General features: G+C 40.3%; 2 protein-coding genes across 10 annotated transcripts in view; one reads left to right on the plus strand and one right to left on the minus strand.

Moving 5' to 3' along the window:
• C9H1orf21 (chromosome 9 C1orf21 homolog) overlaps window positions 1-2,958 on the plus strand; it is a 111,396-nt gene extending 108,438 nt beyond the window's left edge. For 4 of the 5 annotated variants that reach the window (XM_086842725.1, XM_086842727.1, XM_086842726.1 and 1 more), the window contains one exon: window positions 3-2,958. In XM_086842725.1, the coding sequence (XP_086698851.1) occupies window positions 3-128 (126 nt within the window). In that variant the 3' untranslated portion in view covers window positions 129-2,958. The remainder of the gene's footprint in view (window positions 1-2) is intronic. The other variant, XR_015274058.1, reaches the window with a different exon arrangement.
• Window positions 2,716-27,946, minus strand: EDEM3 (ER degradation enhancing alpha-mannosidase like protein 3). 5 transcript variants are annotated; one of them, XM_086842704.1, is made up of 21 exons: window positions 27,670-27,946; window positions 25,881-25,926; window positions 22,786-22,886; window positions 20,396-20,435; window positions 19,831-19,943; window positions 19,050-19,203; window positions 18,432-18,566; window positions 17,934-18,039; window positions 17,302-17,399; window positions 15,939-16,064; window positions 15,128-15,211; window positions 14,119-14,202; window positions 13,791-13,915; window positions 13,112-13,277; window positions 10,706-10,860; window positions 9,788-9,941; window positions 9,111-9,305; window positions 8,216-8,381; window positions 7,649-7,834; window positions 6,805-6,852; window positions 2,716-6,178 (listed from the first exon to the last, which is right to left on the minus strand). In XM_086842704.1, the coding sequence occupies exons 1-21, from the start codon at window positions 27,828-27,830 to the stop codon at window positions 5,769-5,771; spliced, it is 2,853 nt and encodes a 950-aa protein (XP_086698830.1). In that variant the 5' UTR covers window positions 27,831-27,946; the 3' UTR covers window positions 2,716-5,768. The 5 variants fall into 5 exon arrangements, with proteins under 5 accessions (XP_086698830.1, XP_086698827.1, XP_086698828.1 ...); XM_086842701.1 differs by having other exon boundaries at window positions 6,838-6,852; window positions 27,670-27,945; XM_086842702.1 differs by lacking the exon at window positions 6,805-6,852 and having other exon boundaries at window positions 27,670-27,945.
• Window positions 27,947-27,958: the final 12 nt, after the last annotated feature.

Genomic DNA, 27,958 nt, shown 5'->3' on the forward strand with positions numbered 1-27,958 from the left:
AGTTTAGCTGCACACATCTACCCATGAGAACCACGGAGATGCTCACTTTGAGTTTGAAGATGAGAGAGTCACCATCATCATCATCCTCGGGATCATCATCTTCATCACCAACACCTGTGGGACTGTGAACCTCCTTCATAAAAGCCAATTCCAACACCAGCCTCATGGACACGCATGGCAGCCAAAGGAGAAGCCTGTGATTTTCCCTCTTGAAATGACACCCTTTCTCCACCCCGCTGCTCTGCCATCCCAGATGGAGCCTGGTGCCCTGGAGCAACCATCCTTCATCCCTGCAGAAACCCCCCTGCTAAAAGCCTTCAAGGTGCAAGGTCAACAGAAAATTTATATACTTAATTATTTTACTATATGTATATATTAAATTTTGAGACAAAAAGTTCTCAAGAGCCGTTGCTGCGAGAAGCTAGAAAGCTCTGTGTGGGAACACAGCATATTCCTGGGGTTTTGGCATTCTGCTTTTGTGTCTATTAATAATCCCCAAGAGTGAGTCATATGGAGCTACATTTATTCACTTGACTTGGAGGGAGCTGCTACCTAAAATAGCAGCTCTGTAATTTTTTATGATGCTGTAATACCAATGCAGTGAAGATTGACATCATTTGAGGGAGATGCTCCAGCCTGGCAGTCAGAGAACCCGTGTCCAGCCCCACAAGGAACATGGGGAGCCCTGTACTCCATTACATAAAGTGCTGGAGAGCTAGCATAGGGCAGAGATGCCTTTTCTGTCATTACCTGAGTATCTTTTGCCTGGGTTTTCCCCCCTTTAAACCTTTCTAAGCCTTCTTTGCTCATTTTCTTCAATCATGAGGAGTACTGGGCCAGAGGACGTTGAGCAAATGGCTTTTGCTTCAGAGGGGAGCCTCAGGCATATCTCATACTATCAATCTGCATTTCAGGAGGTCCACAGGGGAGTCTTGAAATGCATCAAATTCAGCATCACCAGCTCATCCTTTTTCTCACCCACGTTGCTGCTCCATGTCCCTTCCTGAACCCCCAAGCATCCCCTGGACCAAGACCTGTGCCCAAAATCCACTGTCTCCTTCCCAGCCTGGTATTCCCAACTGATGGCAGCCCCAGGCAAAGGGCAGAGAAATCCTGGGGTAGGGTTTGGGCTGGGTTTTTTAAGGATGAATCTGGTTTTCTGGATTGCTTCTCATTCTTTGCCCTGCACTGCTGCCATCAGGTCTGTCCTGTAGTGGCAGCTTGTGGGGCATCCAAGACATCCCAGGGTGGCCCCACTGCTCCTCAAAACCACCTGTGGGTACCAGCAAGTACCACACAGACTTTTTTGGCACAATTTTGGCTAGGATTCCTCTGCAGGGGCCCCAGCCCATCACTCTGCACTCTCCACCAAAGCATTAGGAAAGATTAACTTTTCCATGCTGGGCATTAATAGCTTGGGTGAATTTCTGCAGGTCAACAGTGTTTTATCAGCTCCATTCCAGATGGAAATGTTTATTAACATTACCTTTTCATGGAGCACTTTAGGAGAAAATGGAATTCCTGCCACAGTAGTTCTGAGCTAATGTGAATTCAGCTGTGGCTGAATTTCAGTCAGAGCAGCTCAAGTCCTTTGGGTGGAAGGTGTCACACCTTTAGGTGACCTGCATGGAAAATGGAAATGTGGCAATTGAGCAACAGGCCCTCAATACAACCACTGGCATAAATAAATAAATATAATTTTAATAGGAGGGGTGAGGACTTGGTGCCACTGTGTGTCCCTTGTCCTTCAGTCATCCATCCATGCAAGGAGAGCATCCCAGGGGAGGGGGAATGTCAGGAACGTGATCAGACACAGAAATAAACACCTCAATAGTCATGATTTCTTGTTATAAAATAAATACAGAGAGTGGCACAGCCCACCCTGGCTGTCAATTCTGTGGTTTTTGCCTTTGAAGCAATCACATCCTGCTGCCTGCATGGGCAGCACCTCTGATGATCCCTGAACTGGGTGCAGGACACTTGCAGATTGTCCCTTACTCCTCAAAGGAGGCAGAAAGGGCCTTTGCTTCAAAATTCTCTAGTCCCTAAATTCTGATGTTCCTAGAACATAGGAAACAGTAAATTGAAGGACTTTAGCACTTCCCTAGCAAGGCTGACAATGGCTTCCACTTTATATCATGAACAGAGCTCAGCACTTGAACAAGGACTTGAATTTAGGGCTCCAACATCTTAATCTGAATTTTGTTAATTGAATTTTGTTAATCCTAACTTCCAGAGAGGAAAAAATTACAGGAATAGAGGTGGTGAAAGAGAGCTCATAATAGAGGAAGGATGAGGGATACACCCCTCCATGACTCACCTCATCAGGCCCAAGTGAGACCTGTTTTTCTCATTCTGAATAAAACAGGTGCAGCAGACAAAATGAACTTTTGAGGGTCTGGATTTTAAAAATAATACAAGAATGTCCAAATCATAGAGAAGAGAGGTTGAAATAATCCTAATAGATCTGGTTGCTGAGAGCCTGTCCAGTTTCAGTTCCAGACTGAAAAGGTGGAGTTTTGGTTATTACAATACCTCTGGGTTTAGCCAACTTCCCAAGGAAAAATTCCAGGCTTCTCCAGGGTGGCAGCCACAAGGCTGCTCCATCCCCTGCCGAGGCTGCCAATGAAGCCTCAGTGTGACAGATCAGTGTGACTGCCTTGCTGAAAATGACAGCCAACAGCAATGCAGAAATGAGCATCAGTTCTGCACAGCTTGACCAGAATATTTACATTTTATTAAATCTTTACAATCAGCAGTTATAATCAAGTACACAATTATGTACACAGATTATGTACATTTTAGCCCAGACTTTTACATCACACTTTTACATAGTTGCCCTTAGAAACACCACCAGAGAGTAAAACCCAACAACAGTGTTACAGCACCTGTTATTAGACATCTGCCATAAGAAAATATACGGCTGTAAATTGGTCTGGCTAAAAAAAAAAAAACAAACCAAAAATCTTATAAAATCTGAACATACAATTTTCATTCACAGAATGGTTTGTTTTCTATGTTCTGACTGATGCCTGTTGCATAAGATGTCCTGTTTTTCACCTCTCAACATACACTCACTGGTGACTACTCAGGGACACTGGCAGAAGGAGGAGAACCAGAGTTGGGCTCATTCTCAAACTTCATTAAAAAACAATAAATGTAAACAATTAAGAAGATTCCTCTAAGATCAAATGAGAAAATAATTGGCTGATCTGAATTACATGGCATGGAATAAGTGCTAGTTGCAGCTGTGATTCCTGAATTCTTCAGTGCTCAATACCATACAAAGAAATGTAAAATGCTATACAGAAAGGGTGATTCCTGATTAATGAGCTACGAGCAATATTCCATGTACAGGGAGCAGACTTTCAGACATTTGGGAAGAATAGGCTCCTTTCCAAAAGGGTTTTTCTTTTTGATGAATACATTCTTTTTGCTTTTTAAGAGGATAGTAACAGAAAACTTAATTCTTTCCAGAATGATATGAACTGGTTAAACTAAAGCACATGTCCTCATAAGGAAATACAAAGTGAAAATAACCTGAATGAAACTGTCCCCCCATTTAATCCTCTTTCCCAAAAGGTCAACCTTGCCTGATTCAGTTCTGTAAACAAAGCTATGGCTTTCGTGATAGTTTCAAAGGTGAAGCAGAACTAAATGAAACAAAAACCCACTCCAAAAGGAAGGATGCAACAGTTATCTGAGGTAGGCCACCACCAAAATGCTGCCCCCAAAATGGAGTTCTGGGATCCCTGAAAGGTAATGCCTGCTGCTCTGCTAACAGGTGGAGAAAGCAGTTACTAAAAATGAGCTAGTGATGGCAAGGAAAGTTAACCTTTTAATAAATTTTACATGTACAACTAAATCTGCAAGTAAAAAAAAGAAAACCTTTAGCTGCTATATTGAGATAATAATGACCAGAGGCTCTAGGATATAAAAATAACTCTATTTCCATCAAAAGAGCTACCAAGATGATGTCCATGTCAAAAAGCATGGCAACAAAGATGCTCCTTTTGTGGCACTGAGCAATCAACAGAATTCTGAGTGAAGATGTTTGATCTGCACCTCATGGTTTGATCCTGCACTTGGCCATGTCCTGGCGCTCCCAGGGACCAAGGATGCTTAACAAGGCTCCCACTGTCAAATGCTTTCTATGAACTTATGTAACAAACCCCATCAATAAAAACATTCCCAACTGAAAATGCCCAGCTGCTTCAAGTCCAAATCTCCAGACAGTTACTTGTGCAAAGGAATGGCAACTCCATTTAAGAGCTAATTTCTTTCAAAGGACACTTATTCAATATTCCTCCTCAAATTCCCTCCTTTCCTGGTGATTTAAAGTTCTGGATGCTATTTAGATGGACTGCCATGCTCTCAAGAGGTACCTGTGCATTCTGAGACTTTTGAAAGCAAGTGTGGCTGAGTACATGGATCCAGCATTGCCTGGGATTGCTCTGCTCGCTATACAGAGTATAAATACAGAGTATGGCTGTGCTAATTAACAGTTGCATATTCAGCACATGTAATTTCACCAGTTAAATCAAAGGTGCAGTCCAGAGTGGGACTTCCTGTTTATTTACTCCATTCCAACGATGAACATAAACCTGTATTTTTAGCCTGGTGCAGCATAGTTCATAGGCAGTGTTCATTTAGTCTTCAATATAAAACCATTTTTTGAACCACAGTTCACTAAAAGCAATTTATATAAATCAAGTTAGTTTTTGGCAGTTTCTTTGGACACAGTCAAAATGCCTGTATGTTGTTTAAACTTCCCCATTTTTACTTAAATATAATGGGGATAGCAAATTTGGACTTCCACTTACCTGTAACAAACTCCAGAGCCTGGGATAACACCCCCTGGACTCTCAACTATTGACCCAACAGCCAGAATTGTTGCCCTTCCCCACTGGCCCCGACCTCCCTGCCTGAAACACCACATACACAAGTTGTATATAAAAGGTACAATGGAGTCAAGCTGTTGGAAGTCAAACTTGCAGAAAAGAGGTTTTGTTACACCTGATGTAGCTGTGTCCTTTCAGAGACTTTCAGGTTTCAAGGCAGATTGGAGTTTTTCCACCTGGGAAGTCAAGGGAAACACGTGGGACTCGTCACCTGCCTTGTCTGCTTCCTCTCCGCCTCCAGCAGGACCTTCCCACACCTTTTCCGGGTGGCCCCACAGCTGGCCCAGCCTCCCTGACATGATCTGCTCACATCTGCCTTCGGTTTGTACAATTCCTCCAGCTAGAAAAGCAGAGCAGGAGGGGAACTCCCAGGTCCCCGTGTGGCTTCTTGTGGTAAGGGGTGTAAGGAGTGAGGAGCAGCACTGTGATATGTCAGACAAAACCAGACTGCTTCCAACTGTGTGAACACCTGGAAACAATTCCCCTGCTGCTGTAAGGAAGGCTTTCAGCTGGGGAGGGGTGGGTGCCCTATCGAGAACCATTCCATGGTCTGTCACCCCACCCTGCTCAACTCCTGCTTCCCAGAGCCCCAAGAGTCCTCTCGGAGCCTGGAAGGCACAAGAGGCTTGTCATTACCTGGGGCACAGCACCAGCCACAGGGCCACACAATTGCTTTGATTGCACGTTCCCATTTTTAAGCAGGAAAAATTAAAACATACAAAAAGCCTGTGCTGGAATTCTATGCTGTTTTCCAGGTGACACCTGCTTGCTCATCCCAATACTGAATATGTTTTCTTGGATATCAGGCCTCACTTCTACCCAAAGAGGTCTCCACTTGTTTATTAACAAATAAGTTACTATTACAAGTCATAGCTCATCCTTTTCCATCATTTCAAATGCTTCTATATCTTCATTCCAGTCTGCTAATATGGATTCCATAGGCTGGACTTCACTATCCCAGTGAGCTTTGGAATTGGCCTCTGTCTGGGTGTTTTGTTCCTGAGGCTGGCTGTCCCCTGGTGTACATGCTGTCTCCGGAGCACCAGCCCCTGCAGGTCCAGGGGTGTGGGGATCCTGATCTGCCACTGAAACACTGGCACTGTCTGCACTGGAAGGAGACAAAGGATCAGCGTCACCAACAGCAGAGCTCTCTCCTCCTCCTTTGGGCTCCTCACTGACTGCTCCAGCATCCTGAGATTCTGAAGGAGCTTCCTCATATATTGGTTTGTGTGAATCATTTTCAGATGATTTCTGGTCCATATTCTCCATTTCCAAATCTTTGAAAGGGAAGGAAAAGAGAAAAAAAAAAAAAAGTTAAAACAACTGCAGGAATGCAGCATTTTATTATGTATTCCAAAATCAAGGTCACTTCCCTTGGCCTTATTTCTTCAAAGAAGAGCAGACTTTCCAGTGATATGAAAATTTAATGGTACTGACTTATATTTTACAGAGGGATAGGAGGGATGCCTTTAAACACATTTTACATGAGGGCAAACAATACACTGAGGCTCATTTTGGTTCCTCAAACTTCAGGAGTGACTTATGGGTCAGTGCCAGTTACCCTCCTTCAGCCTTAAGCAAATACCCACTGCGTGCACTGAACTTTAATGCTGGACTTTAAAGCACTCCCAGATCCACCAGGATCCCACATCTGAGCACACAGGAGATGGACAGAATTTCCCAAGTTTACTGAACTGTGCATTTGAGAGAGCCAAAGCCAGAGCCTCCCCACTCAAAGCAAGTAACACACGTCTCCCACGTCCCAGCTTAGCTCCCAACAATTGCCCAATTTAGTCATGCAGGGTTCTCTGAGTTTCATGTTTACGGCTATAAGCAGGACACTGATATTTCAGGATTTTAGGGAATTTAACTGCACATGCCACTGTTGACATGGGATACTTACTGCTATCAATAATGTAGTTTGGAATCATTTTACCTTTAAAGATTGTTGCTGGGATTCCAAACGGAAGCACAAGGTGGGGGAAGAAGCAGATATGGATTACAAACTCTCAAAGGCAGAGCTATCTCGTGTTTAGCATTTTGTCAGAGCACTTAGCACTGTTATAAACAGGAGGGATTTGTAAGTTAGGAAGAAACAAGACAAGATTTTGGCATATCCCCTTTGGAAATAGGCTGATTTTCTAGAGATACTGTTTCTTACCTACTCTTCTTGGACACAGCAGTGCTATAAGGAAGGCTTACAAGAGGATAATCTGGAATTTTCTGCTTCATTCAAACATTTCTACTGGGAATGTATTGGCTTGCAATTTTCTTGCATTACACAAGAACACCCACAAAACATCTGAGGTCAGCAGCCTTATTTCTTATGTTAACCACTTCTCCTTAGATAGGCAAAATTGTTCTAGTCTCTCTGCTTTTCGATTCCAGGGATGTCACTGGGGATCTTGGTGAGGGAGAGATGTTCACCATGTAGGGCACTGGAAACACATTGTTCCTGATGATACTTCAAAGCAGCTGATGACAAAAAGGGCTCAAAAGGAATCCAAAAGGCTGGATTTTCTCATAAGTCAAAGTGACGTTTAGGAACAGCATTTCTGGATGTTACCTCATGGGGGGAGTGGATATCAATGATATCTCTCAGATAATGGCTTGCTTACTAAAAATCTAATTCCAGTGTCAAACAGAAAACCACAGCACCTCTGGGCTGCAGTGCAAATCATTCCTGTCTGTTTTCCACTGTGCTACGGCACAGATAGGAACTGGATTTAAATCACCTCTAACCTTACCTCTGTCTTTTGCTTTATCAGAAAGGAGCACCTCCACAGCCTCATACTCCCGGATGGCATCCAGGATGATGTTCCCTTCCTTGTTGAAGAGGAAGAGCATGGGAATGGTGATGTCATCTGTGTTCTTGCCATCCCCAGCCATTTGGAAGAGAGGGGCTGTGTCACTGCTGCTGCCCTCATTGTCATCTAAGCAGAGCACACCAGAAGAAGGGAAGACTTCCCATTAGGTCAGCTGAACGTGGAGCAGCCACCCCTGCCCAGTCACTTCACAGCAAACCCCAACCTGATGTGTTTTCCTCCACTTTTCATTTCTATCCCCATTCTTCCTCAGCAGTTAGTACTGACAGCACCCTGCAATCCTTAAACAACTTGTAATCTGCAAACACACTGACAACCCCCCATCCCAATTTGAGTCTTCACAGAACCAGAAATTCTCAAACATCTCTTCATCTTCGGAAAGCACAATCCCTGTGCTTCTCAGCTTAAAGCTTGTCAGCTTTCCTGTATCTTCAAATCTGTAAAACTGGGTTAAATTTGCAAAAATCAAGAATTTTGAATTGTATTTACCAATGACAATGCCTCCTATTGCTCCAGCTTTCTGAATGTTTCGTGCCTTTTCAGCAAACATACACTGGCCTCTCTGCATCAAAGCAATTTTCTCTTTCACTGCCTCAGGATTAGTGATCTCTGAGCATCCATTATATGGCTTAATGGTTGCAACAAATCCTCTTGTCTGTTTGGAAAAAATAAAAATAAAGAGAGAGTTAGAGCACTATGGTCATGCTTGTGAAAGATTCCCAAGTATTTTTGTTCCTTCAGTCACTCTAATGCATTTAGTGTTGTCTTGTGTCAGTGCAGACAATCTGTGCCCTGAAAATGGAGCTCTAGAAGCAAAGAATGACTGAAAGAAAACCTAATTCTCAAAATCAGTGTGGTTTGTCTGCACCTGGGAAGCACTGTCTCTGGAAATTTTTCTCCTGTGAACTGCTAGTCTGGAACTCCTCTTTGGGGCTGCAATGTGGGTTTTCCTACTGCTTCCCATAGGGACCTCTGCCTCTGTGGCATTGCCCTCTTCCATCTACACAGAGACTTCCAGAAAAGCTTTTGTTAGAACAGCTTGCTCTAACTCTAAAAAGCTTCTGCCTGACATGGGAGAGAAACTTCCCCTAAATCACCACCTCCTTAGCTGTGCACTGCAGACTGGATAAGCTTGCTTTGCAATGTGTTTTAAATCCTATACCATGGCTGATGACTCAGGAGCAGGGCACAGTGCACAGATAGATAAGCCACTCATCCTCACGCCTGTTACTGCTGTCATTGTCACCACTGGGCCCTGTTGTTTTAACCACTATAATTAACTGATCACCTGGAGATTCAGCTGGATGCCCTCAAACAACAGCAGTACTGTAAACTGAGGCTTGTGCAACAGGGAAAGGAACAGACACACCCACATCTCTCATACCCCAGCTTTGTGTTTGGACAAGTCCATCCCAAACTGTGCTGGCCCAGCAGTCAAGACCACCCTGCCAAAGAAGGGGTGGGAAACAATCTGGACAGCACGAGGAGGAAGCTGCTGCTCTTTCTGCTGTTGGCTGGAGAGTTCAATCATTTCCTGCATGAACCGTAAGCCATCCTCAGCATCCAGGGAACTTGCTGCCTGCACAGAAAAGAATCAATAAAAAATTTATCTTAAATGTTTGAGGAACTTGGGGGGAAAAAAGTTGAAGTGTTTCCTCGGACCACTGCTACAAAGACTAACACACAGGGTGGATACTCCCACTTGTGCATCATTTCACAAAAGGTTTAGCACCTGCACCACCTTCAGGAGACTGAAAATATACAAATATATAGACCTCATAAAGAGATGGAGGTATCTCACACTGAAAGCAGTGTTCTCAGCCAAGATGCTGTTGGCTACATCACTTCAACATGAGCAGTATCTACCTAATTTAGTGGAAGATCAGTTAAAAGTGTTGCTGAGGCAAAATATTAACAAGCATCAGCCTGCTAAATATAGCTACAACACCCATCTCATGTGCCTCTTTCCACAGGGTGGCTGAAGCTCCAGGTATCAAGTATCATTGCTAGGAGGACTTTGCTGAGAGCTCTAAAAAATAAAATTCTGCCAGGTCATCTTACTTGCACTGCGTGCTGCACTAATTGTACTCGTCCATCTTTCAGATGGATCAAACTGACTCCCATCTTCTTCAGGATCTCCAAGTGCTCAGGATTACTGGCCATGAAATCTCTGGCTCTCAACGGTGGTTTTGGTCCACTTCCCAAACTCTCTTCTCTGCCAAAAGACATCAGAGATCAAGGTTTAAAAAACAGATTATCCTTGAGACAGAACTCTAGTGTTATCCCTGCCATCACAAGATTGGAATTCTTGGTACACTGAGTGCAAGCTTCAGCGGAATGCAAATTCTCAATCAAGTTACCTTTTTTTAAAGTTGTCTATATTATCATTAATTTTATAGTGCAAAACCTCCCCCCAGCATTGGTAACAAACTGCCATATACTCTCATTTGTAAATGCTCTGCATTATTGCAACACTGATCAAACCCAGTTTGTCCCATAAAGCTGCAACTCGGTTTTATTTGTGAAATACAAATATAGAAGAGGTGGTCGGGAGGACAAACTTCCTCAGCCTTAAAACTGCCCTAAATTCCTCAAAACAGGTGCAGTTATGTGTGGCAGCATAATTTCCTTGCTATAAAGAAGACCTTCAGAATTGTTGAGGAGACTCCAGAAATAAATTTTTCAAATCAGAGAGACACTTCCTGCAGTACTCCAAGTGGGAGCTGCAGCTGAGGTATGCATCTCATTCAGCTCCTTTTGTTTCAAAATTCTTGCTACTTCCAGCTGGAAACAAGATAAGTCTTGCTGAGGATGCCAGAGAAATCAAAAGTGATTTTTCCTGTGATCAAGAATCATCCCTTTGGCCCATCCCAAAAGGGCTGCTAGCTCCAGCACACCTCATACTTCTCCTTCCCTGCAGAGCAGACCCTGTTCCACTCAGTCCTGTGCAAACAAAAAGAGAGGAAATATCCATCTTACGCTCTGGAAATGCCCCGGGGACAGCTCTTATCCACCACATTCTTCAGAGGCTCACGGATGCTTTGGGCAAACAAGGGGTCATTTGGGAAGAGGATCTGGGTATTCGGACAGGTCCAGTCAAAGTTGCTGTCGTCCAGCTCTGTGTACTCTGTGCTCTAAAATGAAAGATACAGAGTAAAAAAATGCAGGTTATATTTTTACATAAAGAACATAATCAGAGAAGCCTAACTTAAGTAATGTGTGTTCTGGGGCCATGTGGCAGCTGAGTGCAATAGCAAGGAGCCAGTGCACTGCAACCCCTTGCATAGGCGAATACAACATCTATTCTGATTTGAAATTTACTAAATTTATATATAATTCCTAGATTTTTTTTTTCAGAAACAGCTAATCCTCTGCTGGCAGACAGTACTTCTCAAATCTGCTCATGACAAAGCCAGTGTCCTGTATTTTATGTGCTGGACAAATAAAGGGAGTAGTTCTGGTTTCACCTGATACTGGCTTTACAGCAAGTGACTAGCTGCAGGCTTTAGGTCATTCTTACTAAAAATGTCACATCTTTTCATGTGAACAAAAGATTCTCCTCAGGAACCACACAGACTCACAAGTCTGGATGAGCAAGGATGAATCTCTGTATAATTCAAACAATTTCTATTTTTAGGAAAGATGGCCAAGTGAACATCTGCACAAATTGCTGGTTTGTAACATGTGAATCCATGTGGAACATGTCTGGTGGTTTGAAGCCACATTTAGCATGTCCTTAGCTTAGCAAATAACTGGTTATAGATAACCAGCAAGCTCATTTAATAACTCATAAAAATTAATGTAGTATTTATCTACCTGAAAAGACCCACCCCTCCTGTTTGCAACATATTGGCCAACAAAGAATCAAGTATTTAAAGGCTCCCTAAACCCCAAAATCTATAGGGCTGTTACTAAGACATGACCTTTTTTGTTTATTAGAGCAAATACAAACAGGATGTTGGGTTGATAGTACCAAGTATCTCTCTCACAGTTTGTTTTAACAACACTGTATGTTTATGTTTATTTTATGTTAAAAATCATTCACACATTCCATCTCTTCAGATAAAATTCCATGAAAGAGGAATACCCGACATCACAGCCTTTTTCAGCCATCTGACACCATTTTCAATGGGTTTATCTTACTTGGATTATGCCCATTTGCAGCTTTGACTCAAAGAGCTTAAAAACTGCATTTAAGCAATTTATTCTATCCTCTCTATTGGTCTTTCATTAACATTTGCATTTCTCAAGAGAACAAAGTTAGGCCAGCACTTAACACAGCACCAGCTGTGGGAACCCTACCTGTCTCAAAGGTATTAAATCCTTATATGTGGAACAAAAGTTACATAAAATGCTCCTTCAGACCCTTCAGAAAACTTCTTGCTTAGTTCAGAAAACAGCCTCTGTTTCCAAAACTCAAAGAGGAAAGATAAATTCTCAGGGAAAGAATATTTCAGAGAGGGTATGGGATTTCCACCCTGACAGAACATTTAACATCAAAGCCATGACCCATTAAAACATAACCAGTGTTTGACATTAACATCAAATAACGAAAAATTTGTTTCTGCTTAATGCTGAAGTCCATCAGACAGGATAATTTTTCCAGAATACATGGCTTGACACACAATATAAGCCTTTTCCTCTGATCCAGATATTACTGTAAAACTCTTAGAAAATGTTAAAAATAGAGGCACAAATAAGGGAATTTGTGTCCTTGATTTTTCTCAGACACCATTTTCTCCTTCTTGTCTGTCTTTTTCTTATTGCCTTACAGACAAATTATATCACCTTACTGACCACAAAATAAAAAAAAAAAAAATGAGGATGTACGATGTTTCATGGCACAACTGTATTACTTCAGGTTATTTTGGAAGGTTAAGTCATTTATAAATCCGGAAGTGCTCTCATATTTATGCAATAGGTGGCTACTGCATGGACTAAAGTGATTAAACATCCCAAATCTGTCTGCAGCTGTATCGTGTCAAATTAACTCCACAGCTGTCTCAAAAAACCTCTCAAAATTTGTTCATGTGCTAAAACAAACAAGAAAAACTTAGGTTTTAGAAAAAATAATAATGAAAAAAAATGGGGACAAAATACCCTACTGTGTTATCTCCCGATTTCTACAGAAGGGAGGAATGATTTTCTTTTTAAATCTTGCCAATAATTCCTATCTTTTATGTGAAGGTTCAGCAGTGCAGAATCCAGTCATTATTCCTTCTCTTGTGACTGGCACTGTTAATATGATGAAATAGTGCCTGTTAAACAACGTGTTCAAACTGGTGCACTTCCTCAAATTATAGTCTTTCCTGAATTTAATTCCATTTCCCCTCCAAAAAAGGAAGTGTACCACAGAAACTGATTTAGACTGGAGTTGTTACATACTGTATTTTTTTTAGAGATGGTTTGGTTTGTAGTGGAGAGCCAGAGTGGCAATAGATGAGCTTCTGTAGTGAAGATATAATCTTCAATGTCAAAAATCATGTCCTCCTTATCAGCAAACAGCAAGTACAGATATTTAAACATTTCAGCCAAGAAGAATGAGTCCATCCTGTGGAGAAAAACGGGATGTCCTTTAGTTCTAGTCATCAGTAAAATAAACATTCCTAGTGCTACATCTCTGAAGACTTCATGGCTACTACTGCTGGACATAATGACATTAGCATTTCTTCCACTTAGAAGAAGCTGTGTTTGGAGGTAAATGATTCAGCACATTCAGTACAAAAGAGCATTATAGAAAAAACAAATAAACCTCCTAACAAACTTACAGATTTGAAGTATATTTAGTTTGAATGTAATTCATCTATTGCTATCAGACAAATGAGACATTTTTAAATTAAGGATATTCTTATAGAGCACCCTATAACCCTGCTGAAACAGTTGACGGATTGCTCCAATGCATTTACAGTTCAATACAATTACAAATGGGTAATTTAAGACTTAGTTATTAGACTGAAGACAGACAACTCCTCCAATATCAATTAATTCATTGTAGTCAATTACACAAGGCAATTTGATTTTTTCTGTAATTTTATATTTAAAAAAACAATTGTGCAAACTTTACCTGTCTTCATGACTTCCTGTACGAACATCCTTCATTGCAGCAAAACCACAGGGAACTCTGGCATACTTGTTCAAGTTTTCAATGAGGGTTTTTCCTACTTCTAGGTAGTAAGGATCTCCTGTAGCCTATTAAATAAAACAAAACAAAAAAAAATTAATAACCATTACATTATAAACATCTTGTTTATATCCTAAATTGGATATAATTTAGTCTCCAGTGGGTAAGTTAAGCTGGAAATATGCTACTCAATTCTGTATTGAAATAAAACAACAAAATTCTAGGTGCAAGAAAAATTGCTCAAAAGTCAGAGGAATGAATATGACTGTACCTTGTACAAGAAGTAGGTGCTTTCAGCAAATTCAGGCCTCAGAGGATGCTGAGCCCAGTGAACTCTGAAGTCTGTTGTGAATGCCTGAGGATGAAAAAGAACAGACAAAAATAAATGCAGGAATGCAAACCAAACACAGGTTTATCTGAATTCTATGTTAACTGCATAACCAGCCTAGCTTTGATAAACACCATTTTTTCAAACACACCTACCACCTGATACCTCCAGTACACTCAAGTGTCACTGCACACTGACAGATGGTTAAGCAGTTGTTTCTAAATTAATACCACAGGCTAGAAGTCAGATATCTAAAATTTCCTAGTCTATCTATTCACTCTTAAAGTGCATTGGGAAAAGCCACATCTTTCATATATTCACTATTTCATACTAAGGTTTAAACCAAGTCTTTGCTTAGGGGACGGTCTGTTGGCTTAAAAACAACTACCTGACCTTTTAAAACACAAAAAAAAAAAAACCAAAAACCCATGAACAGCCAAATTACACCATGTTAAAAGCACTAAAAAAAAAAAAAATCACTTCAGTACTTAGCATTCTTTGCTCTCAATAACACACTAGGTGAATGTGATATTAATTAAAATATTCTCTAACAGAAATAAGCTTACACTAGAGGAAAGTCAAAATTAAATCTGGAGTCTGAAGCTTTCAAATATACTCTGGGTCATCACAGATTAAAGACACACTTCAGCAGGTAAACAAGTCTTTCTGTGCACAATGGACTTGCTCAAAGCCTTGCAGCATCTGCAGCAAGTTTGTGTGCTGACTTTCAAAGACATTATACAAAATTCCAGAATGTTCTCTCAACTGTCAGACATGCAGAACTGCAAATCACGCATGACTGTTGTGGAAATTAAGCTTTGATTTTAATAATATATATACCTGCTGGTTTTTCAAATGGGCATCTGCAACTGCTCAAACTGAGGTAAGAATGAGTTTACACAATCAAAAATACACATTTCTGATTTACAAAATCAAAAAACTTCTACCTCACCTCTGGAAGAAAATTATGCTTTTTTATAACCTGATACAGCATCTCATGTGTTTCAATAGCAGGTCTAATATCACCCTTCAACACCTAAAATTAAAAAATAAAAGTAACACTAATTCAGCATAGGAATAATACTCAAGGTTAAAAAAAATTCACATTGTTAGTTCACATTAGTGTGTTCACGTAAAGCCACAGAGCAGTCACTACATACTGTAATTATTAATCGCTATCTGTGTAAGTCACAGATACTCCTTAAGAGTTTTTAAAGCAAAACTCAGTGAACTCATTAAAATTATTGCCTGTGTAGAACAAGGACTTCTGACATTTACAGAGAACCGGGTTGAAAATGTGATTTAGTTTACCTTAAAGATGTCAATGGCACAGAAACTAGAAAATTGGTTACTAGTAAAAAGGCAGCTTAATTAGAGTATTTTCATGACTAGGAGTGAAGGAAGCAAATTACATGAACATACTTTTCCTGATACTTAACACAGCCAGAAAAACACATTAACTTGCATCATAGCATTTGAAGTGACTGGAAGACTAAGTACAGAAACCATGGAATCCCAGAATGGTTTAGGTTAGAAGGGACCTTAAAGCCCATCCAGTGCCACCCCCTGCTATAGGCAGGGACACCTTCCATTACCCCAGGTTGCTTCAAGCCCTGACCAGCCTGGCCTTGGACACTTCTAGGGATGATCCCTCAGTATGTCTGAAAATCAAATTACTACGGTTGACTTGAAAATCATATATCCAACCCAGTTAATAATTTCCTTGTTATTAAACGTATCTCTACATGGGTTTTACACCTTACCTGCAATCCAGGGAAGAAAGCAAGCAGAGAATCCATCCAGGTCCGAGCATTTAGCATTGGTTTATGAATGTGAACATCAAGGAGAAGAGGTGGCTGGCTGATGTATCTCATTATGGCATCATAGTGCTGCCAAACATCAGGAAAAGCAGGAAAGTTTGTGTTTCAATTAATTCCCCAAAAGAGAGATGGATCGCCAGACTGACATTGTATTTGAACGGAAAAGCCAGTACTACATTCCCAGTCATTACTATGTACTGATTTGGCAGTGCCACTTATCTCTAGTTTTGCAAACTAAAGTATTGCAAAACTTACTATATTTCCAAGGAATATACATACACAAAAATACATCCAGCAGCCATGTGATAAACCAGGAACTATCACAGTTAAGGCACATTTGTTTTGGCTGAATTTTAAAGCATGCACTAAAGAAAGCTGAAATTGCTTTCTCTGAACAATAGAATGCCAAAGCATATGGATCTCAGGAGGAAATGGAGTTTAAAAGCCAAACAAAGCAGCTGGACTGGATGGCTCAGAAGAACTTTTAAACCCACTAGGTCACTTGCCACGTTACTGACTTCCAATCCTAAACTTTGTTTTCAGAAGGTGCAATCCTGAGCACATGAGCCAAACTGGCAGGAAACACTTAACAGATGTAGCTCAAGGAAAAGGTAACACTGGGGGCCACCTCTAAGGACCATGAAGTCATCATTACACCTAAAGTGTTACAACAGGACTTTAACTACAGAATTATTCCACTTCTAATAAAAAAAACCATGCTATATGATAAAAAATCATTTTATGATTGGAGATGTTTTAATGGATATTGCTATTTTCAAAAGAAATAATGTTTTTATGAAAGAATTATGATGCTGTCCAAGTTGCTCAGTAATTTATGAATTAAAAAAAAATCTAAGTGTACTTTTCAGCTTATATACTTAAATGTATCCTGGGCCTGAGGATCTGCAGTGCAAAGCAAGATCCACACTTTAATTTTTTTGTTGCTCCAGGACATAATGAAATTGTACAACGGCTTGGAAGAAGAGGTCCTTACATTCTTTTACAGGAACATTTGCAGTATTGCATTCTCCCGGATGATCTAGAAATACAGCTTCTCCCATACTGGGAAGATGGATAAAGGCCTAGAGCATTCTGATTTTTATTGGATAGGGTTAAAATAACTGCTCAGGGGACAGCTGATCACCCAAGATTAGCAAAAACCCTCAGTAAAAAGAGCTGGCACTGAACACAGCAAAAGTCACAGAAATTCTGCTTAAAGATCCCTTCTCAGGGTAGCAGCTGACAACACAATTGCTCTGAAATTTGTACTGCAAAAGGCACAAACCTGAGCAAGGTGTTAACTTACCGTGTTAAATCTTTCCAGGAAACTGTCATCTCCCAGCAAGACATAGGCTTTTAATAAATATTCATAGTATGAATCTATTCCTGCTCCGACTCCACTATCTAGGAACAGGAGAAAATAAAAAGGTGGTTTATTTTAAATAGTGATATGGGTATTTTTCACATTTTCCCACTTTGATTTTAAAGGCTCTTCCAGTGAAAGGAAAAGCCTCCTATCACTGGAATTAAGGCACAGATGGAAGCAGAGACACAATACTGTATGTCTATGCCAAAGGCTTCGTACTACCAGTGCACATAATAATATGGACAGACACGCATTGAAGACCCTTATTTCACTTCTCCCATCCTATTTATATTTTTCCTATATACTTATAGCAAAGTCTCTGAAAATTCATCCCATGGCATTTCCCTCTCAGTGTTAAAGAGGATCAGGGAACACTTTGCCATGAATAAAATCAGTTTCTCTACCAGAGAGGGCTTTGCTCTCTCAGAGCAGAGCCAGGCTTTGGGGCAGCAGGTTTCTCCATTGCCTATCCCATTAATATCTTTTAACAGTTCAGGTAAACATGCTGGTGGTATGTGAGATTTCTCCTGCCCCAGAGTGCCTGTGGTGCCTGCCTGTGGGTCAGACCCCACCTTTGCGGACCCAGTCTCCAGTGTGGATGTTAATGGTGACCCCCACTAAGTTGCTGCTGCGCTGCCTCTTCTCCCAGATAAAATCCAGCGCTTTCCGGGCATATTCCTGCAACAACAGCAACAGGGAATTAGGGAAACACAGACACTAAACTGTGATTCTTTTGGTTATTTCAATTAAGATGCTAGGAAAGGAACAGGATGCTTCATGTCTAACAGTTTCAGAACTCCTTCTGATCTTCAGAATATTTATCTTGTTTACTTTTGTATTACTCTAATTTCAATCAAAATTATTTCCTGTGACTTAAAAAATTATTTTAAAAATATCAAACCTTAGAAGAAAGCCCACAATCACTACAAATCTCAACATATACAAATACTTTTGTGCAGCACAGCTAAGACATTAATTTAATGAACTCAGACTTGTTTTCCCAAAATTACGAAATGTAAACAGAACTCTAAAGACCTATGACAAAAAATGAAGTATTGTGGAAAGCAAACCTCAAATATAGATGTTCCTGTGAATCTACTTAAAGCTGCAAACTCAAGGATCAAGGTACCAGCACAAGCTGTACAGGTATCAGTTTCTGTTCCTGTTCGTGCTTCTGGATGTCTTACACCAAATTTTAAGTTAACCTAGAGAAATATAGAGATTAACATCCTTATTTTTCCAAGCTGAAAGAATTTACACTCCTATGATTGTATAGCAACTATATAATCTATGCTCTTTCTAAAGACAAGAAACAGATCCTGTTGGTTTTGCTCTGCCAGCTTAGATGTGCACAGAGAACTATCCACAAATACTCAAAATACCAACCCTCCCAAACAAGAACCTGTTGCCTGGTTCACCAGACATTTGAATATGAGAATACAGTTTAAAAATCTAATCCAAGCAATTATTTTAGCAACAAATCAGGAACTCAGAACATCACAAGTGCTCCTGGAAATTTAGTTTTGTAAATATCTCACTACTCCTGGCTCCTGAGAGTACCTGCAATTTATCAGCTTTCAATTTTCTGTCCACTTAATAAATATAGAAATTATTTTGGAAACAGATAAGAAATCAAAAGAGAAGTCTTGATTACAGCTGTAATACTGTATTACAGAAACAGAACTTACTCTTGGAAAAGGGAGACCACTAGTGGTGTTAAAAGCAGGTAAAAGCTTGTAGCCCAGTTCCTTTGCCATGTGCAGGAGTTCACCATTGTACCACTGCATATATTCACCTTTTTCTTTCAGCATAATTGCCACTGAGTGCCCACCTAGGAGACCTCTAAACACAAAAGAAATTATCCACATCTCAGAAGGTATGTTTATCTGAACAGCAAGGACAACTCTCTACAATTTAGATGACATTTACGTAACTGTAGCCCTAGTTTTTAGACTGCTGATGAAATTCCCATTATAATCAAGGTTAGCTACCAGTATTTTGGAAACAATACTTCTTGTTTATCACTGGAATCATTGATTCATCAATATTACACAGGAATTTCACCAATACCTCTAAAATGGCATATAATAACTTAAAATTACATGCTCTGATCCTGCACTGAGCCCCAGAGGTCCCTTCTGAGCCAAAATAATCTATGACCCAAGTATCAAAATCTGGTAAGTCAAATTGAACAGAGCCATTTGCAAGCCTATTTCTCTTAAGCAAATTCACCTCTCCCTCAGCATGCACATTGGTTCTTAATCAGCAAAGCTGTGCATGCAGCAGTGAGATGGGGGCAGCTTGATCCAGCACCATTGCAGGAAGTCCTGCCTTGCATTTTAAAACTACTTGCAGGTGAACTGACAAAGGCACACCTGTTTCAAATAGGTGGAACAGTATAGAAAGGTGTCTTAAAGACACTGACAAAAATCCACATTTTTAGGAGTTTTGAAAACAAAAGTTACTCACCCAAGGACTCTTATGTTGGTTTCAAAGACAGACACAACTATGTCATTATCTAAATTAACATCCTTTATTACTTTTTTTACAGCCTCTTCAAACTCTTTGGTTTTATTTAACACCTAGAATACAACAGTGAGCAGGTGTTCAGTTCCAGTATAGCTAATGCAGTCACAGTGTATTTTTGTAGAGGATACTTCAGTGCACACAAAGCTATCCAAGAAATACGTACATACAATTAAAGCCAGAAATACACCAGTTATTAAGAGGTTATTAAGAGGTGCCCTCCACTAACAGAGCTTCTTGCTTTAGACTATAAGGGAAAGCAAACTCTTTTGTGTTAAGTTAGAGCCAAAAAAAAAAACAATATAAAAAGGTATCTATGAAATGTGAAGGAACTGCTGTAGTTTTATTACAACCAACTCCAAACTCCATCACCACAGCACTTCAAAGTTCCCACAAGTAACAGTCACTTCAAACAGTCTGACATCAATGGTCACGGAAAAGATAAAAATAAGTCTGAGCATCAGAAGCATCTTTGTTTTATCAAAGTTTATCAACAGATTTAACTTACCACAAGAGTGTCCAAGGTATCAATTAAGGTCAGTGAAAACCTGCAAAAGAAAATTTAAAACAGATTTACTATAGTGTATAGTATGTATAGGAAATAAGTGATTTTTAATAGTAACTGATACCAGAGAAAAAACTAAATTCTCACAGACCACCAGCTGCAAAAAATTAGTTGTACTCCACACATTTAATATCAAAACCTCTTTCTAACTTTCTCCCCTTTGCTAGTGACCAGAATAGGAGGTGGCAAAGAAGCTATGATTACAGATAACATTTATTTACTGTAAAGCTTTCTGACTTCTGGTAAGCAAATTTAATTTTTATTTCTTGTCTCCAATCATTTCTATTAAGAAACCCAGCATAAAAGTTTAAGTATTTTTCTGGTCTCCTTTTCAAAAAAAGGAGAAATGTTGAGATCAAAAGCTATTCCAAGCTAAATTTCTCCTACCAGAAACTGTTCCAACACTAGCAAGTAGTAGGCTTAAAATAAAGAACTACTTTACTTACTCTAAAATAAAGAACTATTTTAGCAGTGTCCAAGGCCAGGCTGGACAGGGGTCAGAACAACCTGGGCCAGTGGAAGGTGTCCCTGTCTGTGGCAAGGGGGTGGCACTGGATGGGCTTTAAGGTCCCTTCCAACCCAAACCAGGTTGGGATTCTGTGATCATTCCATGAAAAGAGAGCATCAAGTTAGCTCCACACTGTCTAAAACAGGAACATCCTAATGAGGATCAGAGGTTTTTTCCAGGGCTGTTATAGTGCATCCCAAGCTGAGGGGACCTTTCCACATTCCAGGAATTCTATCTATAATTGTATGTCTAATAAAATATAATAATATGTCTAATAAATCTAATAATATGTCTAATTCCAACAACTGTTTCTATACTGAGACACACCCACAACATGAAATAGAATTTACAGAACAAGATGGTGTTAAAACTGAATACTTTGGAACAGTTAAAGTTGCCTACTGTGGAGCACGCATCAAGGATTTCAGTAAGTGCCCAATGTTTGAAACCTTGTAGGCAATATGTGACAACCAAAATGCTAATTAAGTGTTCCTATATTATAATTCTCTTTTATTTGTAAAGACATAAGGGCATTCTTTGAGTACTGTTTTACAGGAGACAGAGATTAACTAATGACTAAGTACACCTGCCTAACAAATCCACAACTTCTTCCGTACAAAAGGAGAGAAATTACACAATTCGCATCTATATGGAAGGCTCCTAAGTTCCCCAGGGAAACAAAACTGACCCAGCTGCCTCACCCTGTCATTTTGTGATTGCAAAGACTGGCAGAGAACACAATGGATGAGGCAGCTGGCAAGAAAAAGGGTAAGAAATCTACTACATAATAATGTAACTAATTATAAGATACAGAATAAAGCCTGTATACAGAAAACCAATAAATACAATAATTTAATGCATCTAAGGGGATAAAAGGTATTTTTACTCAAATGCTAGTATGTTACTTTTAAAAAATGTCATTAAAAAGAATGCATGACCAGGATTAAAAATACATTTTCTTGATACTTTTAATCTGCTGTATCTTTGGATACCTCCAAGGCAGCAGGATTATATGGAAATCTCTAGACTAAAAAACATCTGTACATAACAAAATATGGCCAAAATAACATGCTCAATATCCTAGAGACAATTAGAAGCAGTCTTTAAGAGAAAGATTTCAGCTTTGATTAACACCATTGTGCAGACATTAAACAGTGATATTAAAAAAAAAAATCAGCTATTTGTTATTAAAGAATTTGATCTATAAACTGCATATATTCAAATTACAAATACATTCAGAGTAGGCCTACTTTGCCTTTGATTATTCCATTTAACATGGAGAAAATCTGCTCTTAAATCTACATTTTGCTAGCCACAGGATCAGTATTTTCTACTATCAACTCTCTTTAAAGAAAAAATAGAAAATATTTCCATGTCTGAAATAATTTTCTATACTTTAGTGACAGCCTGAGGCTATCATCCACGTGATAATCATTTGACAGCTTGTTTTCAGAAAACTTCCTACTTAAAAAAAAGCACTTTAAGTATCACTTATTAGGCCAGCATCATGGATAAGAGCTTACTGTTCTGTTCAGCTGATCATCAACCCTTATAACCTCTACGACTAATATATGTCAGCCCACATTTGTTAAGTTTTCCTATAGAAAATACTTGGAGAATGGTTAAAAATATTATCTTTGGATCTCATTCTCTGGTCAGTTCTCTTCTAATTAAGGTACAACTTCACATCAGTTAACTTCATAATAATAAAAATACTTCTTACAAGTGTAAGTTTCTGGCCATATCAACTGAACAAACAAATATTATGGGCTGCCAATTGTACTTCTATTCCTAGATGTTTACAGTGACCATTTCAGACACTAACTTTCCCAAGGCATCATCCACATCCCCTCGACTTGGCTCCTGACCCCGCACTCGTCCACGACAAGTTAAAGGCATGAGTTCATCAGCTGGATACGCATGCTCCTGTTGGGAACAAAACAAGGGAATCAGTTACAGTCCTCACAGCCATTCTTGGGAGCTCAGGAACCCTCATCATTCTGTCCTTCAGAAAAACTGCATGGCCATCACAGAGCCTTGCAGGTGGGAAGGGACCTCTAGAGTTCATCTTGTCCAAGACCTCTGCTCGAGCAGGGCCACCCAGACCCAGCTGTCCAGTACCATGTCCAGACAACTCCTGAGCATCTCCATGGTAGAAGATTCCATGGCCTCTCTGGGCACCCCTTCGCCAGTACCTGGTCAACTCCATAGTGGAAAAGTGTTTCCTCATGTTCAGAGGGAACCTCCTGTGGATCAGTTTGTGCCCACTTCATCTGAGTACCACTGAGAAGAGTCTGGCCCTGTCTTCTTGACAGCCTCCCTTGTTAAATCCCCTAGAGCCTTCCCTTTTCCAGGCTGAACAGCCCCAGCTCCCTCAGCCTTTCTTTACATCACCTTGATGGCCCTCCAATGGACTCTACACAATGAATTCACCTGGCTGAGGGTGACAGTCAATGACAAGTAAGAAAACTCAGAAGTTCAAACAAAAAATTGGTGAATTACTACATAAGACATAAAAGATAACGTTCACCAAAAATCCCCTAACAAGACTGAGCCCTTTACAAATATAACTGACACTAATATAACAAATATAACACTTTCTCTTGATTTCAGCAGGAAACTGGCTTCTGTACGGAGGTCTCCAGTTTTAGTGGAGAACTAACATGTGGCAGGATAAAAAACTTAAATTGCTGGACTGAAACTGCAAGTAAACACATTCAAAATCTTTCCAAATACATGGTACAAAAATAAACTATATTCAAGCATGAAATAAAAATAAAAAAGGAACATTTCTCTATAAATAAACAGCTCTTAGAGCAACTTCTTTTGAAACTGATGGTTTGCTTCCCTATACACCACCCTCCTGAGTGTTTTGGTCTTTGCTCAAGTCTTTGTTCTCCTCAAGTTTAACTGCAAAAGGCAGAATCTAGATCACTTCAATACAGCAGTTTCTCTGCAAAGTATTCAAACAGATTAAACAAGTACACAACAAAAGCAATGTCAAAACTGAGATCTCTGGCTTAAATTTTGGGTAAGAGAAGTGATAAAAAAATCTGGAAAAAAACCCTTTTGGCTTTACAAATAAAGAACTAAAAGCATTTTGAAAAATAAAAAGTTCTTTTATTCTCTGCCTGCAGCAGAGAACACTGGATTGAATTCTTTCTCACCTTTGGATTGAGTTATTTCCCAATTTGTCACTGGCCTCAAGTGACTGGCATTTTCACATGTTCTGACAGCCAAGAAGAAAAATATCCACATTATTAAAAATATCGCTAAAGGACTGAAAAACCCCAGCAGCTTTTTCTCAAAGCTTAACAACTAAATAAAGGGAAAAAAAAAAAAAGAAAAAAAAAAAAAGTGCAGCAAGGGAGTTTCCCTTGCAATCAAACACAAATTTTCAGTCTTCTAAATACGCATGTCTAAAATATGTATTAATAGAAACAGAAAATTAAAACTTTTCAGCTGGTTGTTTCAGAAACACCTGCAAAAATACTTAATTGTCCTACTGCCAGAATCAAGTCTGATACTCTAATCTTTTCTTCAACTTTAAACAAGCAAGTCACATTCCTCTGTTTGTTTAGTGCTCCAGCATACGTGGCAAATAAATATCCTTTTGGCTTCAAAGTTTCCAGGATAGTTGAAGTTTTTCCTCTCCTTCAAACAGAATTTTCTTGCTTCAGATGTGGAAATACCCTAACCAGTTGCCAATTTATCACACAAGCACAGATCCTTGTAATATTTTATCCAATTTTGCCAAATATATAAGTTTTCCATTGAGGAAAACCAAGCCAGGTGTTTTTCACGGAACTAGATTACAAAAATTATGACCAAAAAGCCTGATGTTTAACTGCTAAAGGTTTCAAAATTACTGAACTTAAAAGGAGAAACCACACCCCTTTAAAAATCCTCTTGCTTAGCTTTCAGTCCTGTCTACAGTCCTGTATCTCTCCCATGCTGTATAAAGTTTTACTCCTGAGATTTTAAGCTTAAATTAAATATTCAGGTTTAAACCATAACACAAATCCTGGGACATATAGCAAGATGCTGCCAGGAGACAGGAGTTTGTGCTGCAGGAACTGATGCAACTTGAGAGTGGTTTTTGCAACAGCCACAAAGAATGTGCAAGAATGTCCGTATAAAGCCAGTAAGAATTAATCTTTTATATTTATCTTAGTCACATTTACACTTCCTCCTCAGAAGTGTATTACTTATAGAATATTTCAAAGTTATTATTATTGAGGAAGTCCAAGTAACTGTTCTTAAGCTTTTCTAAACCAAGCAGTTCCAAGGTGTGTGGAATGGCTCAAAGATCCAGAACAGGAAGACACCTGCACAGGAATCATAAAAGTCAGAGCAAAAGAAACCACAGCCAGCATGGTCTATGGTCATATGACAGTCACATCCTGAGCACAGCCTGGAATGCCTGGATATGGCACCAGATCCCCTTTCTCTTATACAGTTTGTAGAAGAACGCCCAAACTGCATCTGACATGGCTTACCACTGAAGAAGTATTAAATATTATTTTTACCTACAAATTAAGTAAGATCAATTTGTGTTCTCCAGAATCTGATGCCTACAGACAGCTCTTCTTGAGTTTCCTTTCCCTGGAATTTCAAACCAAATACTTTACTCCTGATAGCCTGACACAAGATAAACTCATTTGGGAAAGATCAGGCACAGGTAAGGAGAGTTACCACAAGTAATTCTTAGTTACCACTCTAAAAGCCATCACAACCCTCCTGAAAGTAACATTTGTTATAGTCTTTTTAAAGACTTTACAGGTGCTATTATTTATTTTAGCTCTGTTTTCATCCCTCCTTCCCACATATTTCTATAGAATGTCATGTACTGTATTGTTGCTTTCTCCCCAAGGTCAGCAACAACTCCTCAGAAAAACATCAAAAAAGTATTTGACTTACCATATAATTGCTATATGCATGATCAAACATTTCAAGCACTTGATTTCTAAAAAAAAAAAAAAAGAAAAAGCCTTAGTAGTCTGTCTCCCAATGGCCTTTAAAACACCATCTTACATGTATCACACTTTAATATCAGCTATCAGGCACAGGTCCTCTACTAACATACTCTACCCAAGTAAATGAAACACAGAATAATAATCTTTCTTGATTCAGCTACTCTTGTCCACTCCAGAAAGTAAAGACTCTTTCTTCACCTAATATGAAATTACTTGGGGATCTCTTAGCAAGCACACACTAAAGAAAACCCTGACATTTATTTCATATGTTTGAAAGGACAGAAATGCTTCTATATGTAAAAACTCCCCAAAAAACACATTGCTTTGTTAATACACAGCACTACTTCTGATCATTCCTAGCTGTTTCACTAAGGAGCCCTGCAAGGAAAAAAGTATGCTAATTTCTACCATCGATGTAATTCACAATCTCTGCTGATAAGACTGAACATAAAAGAACCCAAACCACCACAATTATATTGTAAATATCCAATTTAGTTCAATGACTTGGACATTCAAGAAGTAGTTTTAACTCAGCAGGTGAATTAAGGCATCAAAAGAAAAGAGGATGGTGCTTTCCCAGGTGCCTCTCAGGTTGCAGCAGGCAAAACCCCAGATAAATACACAAAGCTGCCGAGTGATGTAGCACACAGAAAATTGTTTAAACCTTACATTAACAGGAAAACACAAACCACAGCAGGACATAACCTGCACATGCCTAGGGTATTAGATGATATTTTAAGTGCAATGCAAAAATTTTAAGATAAATTGGGGAATGAAATTTCAACTCCTTGTGTAACGTCGTGAAGAAAACATAAAAGATTGCACACACAAATTATCCTGAGAACCCAAGATGGAAAACCCCAGTAACAGTAAACAGTGGAGTTAAATACCAACTTCTACCTGACAGCTGGACTTGATGATCTTGAAGGCTTTTTCCAACCTTAACAACTCCATGATTAACAACTGTGAGAGTATAAACAGTTTCTCCAGCAGACTTTTTGCATTACTGTTCTGTACAACTGACTACTGGATGAGGATGATGAAACTGCCCCAGAAACATACTAAGACAAAATACATTTGATTGCAAATTTGTTTAAAGAAAATTCCACTCTAGGCAAGAAAATGTATTTCCACATACCTTGTAATATTCACCCTTCAACTAAAAACTACAAAAAAAGAATCAGCCTTTTACATGTACATGCATGGGGGACCGAAGCAGTTCAGGTTACATACAGGAACTAGGCAGAACACACGTAAACATTTACCTTTTTTATGATTCCCGCACTCTCACAGAGGCACGGCCATAATTAAACCGAGTGGGGATTTAGACGTATCTTTGATCACTTTCACCCCTAGCTCCACGCAAGCCCTGGCTGAAACCTCCAAGGTCAGCTCCCAAACGAGTTACAAGTTCACACAGCGCACAGTTTAATCCCACACCGGAGAAGGGGCGGCGTGTCCCCAAAAGCCGGGTGACTTGGCCCAAAACACCCGCCAGGGTCCGGCACGCTCAGCTCCAACACTGCTGGGTACCGATGCCACGCGTCCCCTGGAGTGTTATGGGGGAGAGGGAGGGACAGGGGACGCCGTCCCGAAGCTCTGCGCCTGCAGCCGCCCAACCCAGCCCACCCCAACCCCGGGGGCAGCGCACACCCCCTGCCCAGCACGGCGGGGGCCCGGCCCGGCCTGGCGTCCTTCCCTCCCTCCCTCCCTCTTGCCGCCCCTGCGCTCACCCCAGCCGGCGCTTCTCCTCTCTGCTCATGGCTCCGGCGCCTGGGGCGGCCGCCAGCACGGAGGAGGCGGAGAGCAGGCCAAGGGCCAGGAGCTTCCAGGGCCTCCTCCAGCGGGGTCCCCGCTCTCCGGCGTGGCAGCCCGGAGCTCCGCTGAGGGCCATGGCGGCCGGCCGGGTGCCCGCTAGTCCCGCTGCGGGCCCATAGCCTCTCCCGCGGCTCCCGGGGCAGGAAGGGCCCGGCCCGGCCCCTCCGCGCGCGCCCGCGGGGGCGTAGCCAAGGAAACGGCCTC

Source organism: Cyanistes caeruleus, chromosome 9, assembly GCF_971803275.1.
Source record: "Cyanistes caeruleus chromosome 9, bCyaCae1.hap1.1, whole genome shotgun sequence".
Lineage (NCBI taxonomy): Eukaryota > Metazoa > Chordata > Aves > Passeriformes > Paridae > Cyanistes > Cyanistes caeruleus.

Bases quoted from the DNA above. Each gene is read 5' to 3' on its own strand.
- EDEM3 (XM_086842704.1), bottom strand. From the start codon at position 27,830: ATGGCCCTCAGCGGAGCTCCGGGCTGCCACGCCGGAGAGCGGGGACCC. The intron at 9,306-9,787 runs GTAAGATGACCT...TTTTCTGTGCAG, and splicing joins TAGTGCAGCACGCAGTGCAA to GCAGCAAGTTCCCTGGATGC. The intron at 7,835-8,215 runs GTAAATACAATT...TGCTCTGCTTAG, and splicing joins AATAGGAGGCATTGTCATTG to ATGACAATGAGGGCAGCAGC.